General features: G+C 35.1%; 1 protein-coding gene across 2 annotated transcripts; it reads right to left on the bottom strand.

Annotated features, from left to right (window-relative positions):
• Positions 1-369: 369 nt before the first annotated feature.
• Positions 370-5,284, bottom strand: LOC119807056 (olfactory receptor 4C15-like). 2 transcript variants are annotated; one of them, XM_038319200.1, is made up of 2 exons: positions 4,362-5,260; positions 370-376 (listed from the first exon to the last, which is right to left on the bottom strand). In XM_038319200.1, exons 1-2 carry the CDS (start codon positions 5,258-5,260, stop codon positions 370-372), a joined length of 906 nt encoding a protein of 301 aa, XP_038175128.1. The 2 variants fall into 2 exon arrangements, with proteins under 2 accessions (XP_038175128.1, XP_038175129.1); XM_038319201.1 differs by lacking the exon at positions 370-376 and having other exon boundaries at positions 4,325-5,284.
• Positions 5,285-5,546: the final 262 nt, after the last annotated feature.

Raw genomic sequence — 5,546 nt, 5'->3', positions numbered from 1 at the left:
GTGTGATGTTATTTCGGGGCATAAGCTAGCCAGGCAGCCAGGAGCAGGGCAGGGTGAAAAGCAGGCCAGCCCAAAGCTAACACTACACAAAGTTTCATAAATCTTCCCAAAAGTTTGATTTTGCTTTTCTCTACCGATATGCAATACAAATGGTCTTTTTGTAGTCCAAGTCCAATTAAAGGCTAAAGCTGTCTTTGGAGTTTGAGTATGACTCTCTCCCTTTCTAAACACAAGAATGCTTGTTAAATAAAATGCAAAATCTCTGTCTCATGTCAGAAGAACAATCTGATATGGGACAGAAGAAAAAACAAAATTAAGAGACTATTGTATTGCCAATAACCTCATAATCCATTGGTTTAAATTGACTCTTTAACATCTTATTTTAATGTATAAAAAAATCTCAAAATTTATAATATATATTAAATTTCTTGTCATGATAGTAATGATCATATAGAATACTAATTTAAAAAACTGCTTCATCTACCTCACTGTACAAGATTCTTGGTTTGAATCTCTATTAGTTTTCTACAATGAACCATGATCATGTCTAACAGTGATCTTTGAAGTCTTCCAAAGAGGATGGGGCCCCATAATGGTGATTCCACAAGGGCTATGATGATACAACCAAACTGACAAATAGCACCCAAAGATTGGCTTTGAACTAAAAACTGTGCAGAACAATTTCAAATTGGCTAGGACTTGAGACAAGCCCTGCACTTTACCATTACGCAGACACTGGACAACAAATGATACAGCTACCTCTCCCATTGTAGAATAGAGCAGCAGGGCTGCATCCTGCCACCCAGCTAGCTTTACCCAAAATAATTACATGGAAACAATTGTTTTAAACACTGCCTGGCCCATTAGTTTCAGCCTCTTATTGGCTAACTCTCACATTTTGACTAACCCATATTTAGTAATCTATATAGCACCAGGAGGGGTGGCTTACCAGGAGATATCTTAACCTGCATCCATCTCAGAGAGGAGAGGCATGGTGACTGCATATGGTGACTGCCTGAAGCATCTCCCCAACTCTGCTTCCTTTCTCCCACAATTCTGTTCTGTCTACTCCACCTACCTAATTTTCTGTCTCTTAAAGGGCCAAGGCAGTTTCTTTATTAATAATGAAAGTAACACATAGACACTCCTCCATCATCCCATGAATTAACAATTAACCCAAATTTGTCTTTTTAGGACCCCTATACAATAGGAAGTAAATTTAAGAAAACAATGCCCCCATTCCTAAGATGTGGGGTCGGTTGTTTTTTGGTCTTTTATTGGGTTATGGATATTTGTTATTGTTTAGGGGAACTGGTTACAAGTTGTTATTGGTAAAGGTCAGGAAAACGCCAAACAAAGGAAATTAGATTTAAGGTTCATATTTTGAAAAGAAAAAAAAGGGGGATATAGATAAATAGATAGGTAGATTATTGAATTTACTGTGAAAAAGGAAAAAGGGAGGTTATAAATAAGATAAAAAAGATTATTGGATCTTCTTTTAAAAAGCAATGACTAGTTTTAAATATTTTACACTGGATTGAACTTTTAAAGATTGTGTGCAAATTTTGTATACTGATAAAAAAGAGATTAATTTTGTTAAAACATTCTACATGTGTTTCCAATCTTGCTCAAGGTATTGTACCCATACAGTTAATTTAACAATGTAACTGAAATTTTAGCCCCTGCAAGTTATTATTATCAAATATTTAGAATAATAAGAAATGCAGATTAGTAGTTAGTCACCTCTTATAATCAAACTTGCAGTCATTTTAGTTATATTTTCTAGTTCAAACAGATATATTGTAGGTACACAGGATGTCTTCAAACCCTTCATGCAAGTGCAGAATATTGCATTTAATTTTTTTTAATAAAATAACTTATTTTTTTAAGGACAATGAGGCATTTCTGCTTTTGGCAGCATCAATCTATGTTAGAGAAGATGATGGGAATCAAGGAAACTCCATATAGAGAGTACTTTCTATGTGGCAAATATAAGCCACTGGGCAGGAAATGGCTCTTGCCTTGACTGCTGACAATATGCTAATTTTACAAGCAGGACACAAAACAAAGTGATTGGCAATCTTGTCAAGAAAAGGCAGGACAGTACTTCAAAAATCCTACTACATAAAAATGTCTGCACAACATTCTTGGCCTTTAAGCCAAAGATGTATGTCCAGTGTTGCATGAGAAACCTGGGTGACTGACCAGTGAATCACCTCTTTCTGTCATTTCTCACATATTTTGGAAGTTGCTTGTTCATACTTCCTGCTTACTTAGATAAAATTATTTCCCTTTTGGATCTCTGAGGGAAATTAAGATTTGATAGGTAGAGCTTTTCTTGTTTACCAGACACATAAAAGAAACTAAAGAGGCATAAAGTGTATAAGGTTGAGAGATTTCAATAATAGTTTTGAATGGTAATGCAATTCGATATAAGATTTTGAACTTACCAAGACAGGTTTGGTTTCATGAGATTCTCAAAAGAAAGATGGAGGCAAAATATGTTCATGATGGTTTCAGTGGGCAATGCATGACATGAGTTATATCTCATATCAGATAACACTTATTCAGTAATGGCCAGCTATCAGAGACTAACATTTTTGTATCCATGACTGCCTTTTTAAACCATTGTTGGCATTTTCTACCAGCTTTGTTTAATTGAAAATTATTTCTATTAGAATCAGTATATAAGCTAACAACAATTTGTGAAAATGCCTTAGGAAAGTGAATGCAAGAAAAAATACTAAAATTATTCAAAAATTTAATTATCAAAAGATAGAATTAAGAAAAGAGAACTATTTACAAAAAGGGAATATATGCAATAGTGTTTGATGTCAGTTATCCTTCGTAGAACAGTTTCAACATCTCACAAATCCTTTATGATTTAAAATTCTTTCTCCTATAAATTTGTTTGTGCATGAGTTTAATCATTGCACTTCAAAAGCATAGCTGGGCAGATCCCTGAGATTTTGACACCAGTTGGGTCTCCATAGCCAGCCAGTAATATATAGTGAAATTCCATCTGAAAAATAAATCTTATCTTCATATATTAAATTTGAAAAAATAACATAAGGTTTCTAATTATGTTTCTCTCTGTATAATTCTAGTTAATATAATATTAGTGTCACAAAGAAATCTATATTCTGTAATATGTTCAGCTTGTTTGTCCTAATTTCAAGACCAATTTTTCATAGGTATTTTAATATCTTAGTCTCTTTCCATGGTTCCTTAGATTTTTAAGAATATAGAGTTCAATTTAGTTTGATTTTCTTTCTATTAGTTCTTATTCTGTCATGGATTTTTTTGTTGTTTTGGTAGGTGAGTGCATAAAATAAATTCAACATGGGAACTATAAAATTTTTGTGAAACTTTACAGCATCATTCCTGAATGCTCTATTTAAAATGTATATGTTTATTTAAACTGACTTTAAATTATATATGACAATATGAGTGTTCAATGCATAGAAAAATTATGATCTTCTGAAAGTATTTCTCATATACAGTGTTAATGCATTCTCTATAGAATAGTGTTCTGTTTAAATAAGTGTAATTATGAAGAGCTTTTATAAGTGTATGTGTATTTTATCTTTTCTTTACATGAAGCTAGCTAAATACAATTATTTGATTTGTTTTTGTATGTTTATTGGGTGAATGTATGTGAGAACATGTAGAAAATGTAGGTCAAATTCACATGCCTGAGAAGCCTTCGGGAGGTGTTAAAAGATCCTTTTTATCATTCTTTTTTGATTTAAATATTGTCTTTATGATTTTTTATTAAAAATTTCTGCCTCCTCCCTGCCTCCTCCCCGCCTCCCATTTCCCACCCTTTTCCCCTACTCCCCTCTGCCTCCCTCTCCAGTTCGTAGAGCAGTAAGGGTTCCCAGCCCTGCGGGAAGTCCACGGTTCTCCCCCCTCCATCCAGGTCTAGGAAGGTGAGCATCCAAACAGGCTAGGCCCCTGCAAAGCCAGTACATGCAGTAGGATCAAAACCCAGTGCCATTGTCCTTGGCTTCTCAGCAGCCCTCATTGTCGGCCATGTTCTGGGAGTCCGGTTTTATCCCATGCTTTTTCAGTCCCAGTCCAGCTGGCCTTGGTGAGCTCCCATTTCTTTACCTGTTTTCTTAAGGAAAGGTCTGGGACTAGGTCTTTAGCTAGTTGTGTTAATCAAAGATTCCTTGCCCAGTTCATCCCAAGCATCTGCCTGGTTCTGATTCAGCAACAGTAGGTAAAAGATTATCTACCATACCTGGCTTTGAGCATGAGTAATAAGGAATCAAACAAAGGACCCATTGAGCCATCTCCTCGGTCTTGTAAATACAAAAATTTATTGTTTACCAGAAACCACTACCATCCTCCTCCACATTTTCTTTATGGCATTTATCATTTCTTTATTCCTGAAAGTGTATACCATAGGATTGAACAATGGTGTAAGGACATCTGTAAAGACAAACACGTTTTTCTCAAAGGGGAATGGAGATGTAGGTCGGGCATATATTAATATACAAGGAACAAAGAAAAAAACTACAACAGCAACATGGGATCCACAGGTGGACAGAGCCTTACTTCGCCCTTCAGAACTGTGACCTCTCAAAGAAAACAAAATGACACCATAAGAAACAAGCAAAAGCAAGAATATAATGATGCAGATAGAGCCACTGTTAGCAAACACCAAAATGACAAAAATGTGTGTGTCGGTGCAAGCAAGCTTCAGCAATGGAAACAAGTCACATATGAAATGATCAATGACATTGGGTCCACAGAAGGGCAATTGCAAAGTGAAGACAATTTGTATGGTAGAATGTATGAATCCTCCTTTCCAGGCCACCCCTATAAGAGTGCCACAGAGTCTCCTGTTCATAATGGAAGAGTAGTGTAATGGCTTGCAAATGGCCACATAGCGGTCATAGGCCATGGCTGCCAGGATGATCACCTCCACTGCAGCAAAAAAGTGTGAAGCAAAGACCTGTGTCATGCAACATTCAAAGGAGATCGTCTTCTTCTCATAAACCAAATCTGCAATCATCTTTGGTGTGACAACAGAAGAAACACATATATCCAGAAAAGATAGGAATGCCAAGAAGAAGTACATAGGGGAGCTCTGCAGTGCAGGACTGAAGATAATGGTCACCACAATCATCATGTTACCCAAAACAGTTGCAAGATAGACCAATAAAAATATAAGAAATAATATTTTCTCAATGTGGGGGTTCTGTGAAAGCCCCAGGAGTATAAATTCAGTGACAAAGCTCTGGTTTTGCATGATTTTATAGAGGACTTTTAAAGAAAAATATATGAAATCTGCAATTACAAGAAAAATAAATCTTAAAAATTTAGACTAAAGCTTCAACAATATGTTGCATCTTTGTGTAAAATTATCTTGATTGATTTTATTACTACTCCAAACAACGATGTGGACAGGTATTTTTTTAAAAAAAGTTTTGCTATAACATAAAATTGAGGTAGAAACCATTGAATAATTTAAAATGGTCTTAATAATTTTGAATAAATAATTTTCAATAATTTTAATAATTTTGAATAAAACCATT

Source organism: Arvicola amphibius, chromosome 2 (genome assembly GCF_903992535.2).
Source record: "Arvicola amphibius chromosome 2, mArvAmp1.2, whole genome shotgun sequence".
Taxonomy (NCBI): domain Eukaryota; kingdom Metazoa; phylum Chordata; class Mammalia; order Rodentia; family Cricetidae; genus Arvicola; species Arvicola amphibius.
The sequence above is the reverse complement of the archived record's forward strand: the minus strand, read 5'-3'. Positions and strand labels throughout refer to the sequence as shown.

Coding starts and splice junctions, on each gene's coding strand:
- LOC119807056 (XM_038319201.1), bottom strand. CDS start 5,260: ATGCAAAACCAGAGCTTTGTCACTGAATTTATACTCCTGGGGCTTTCA.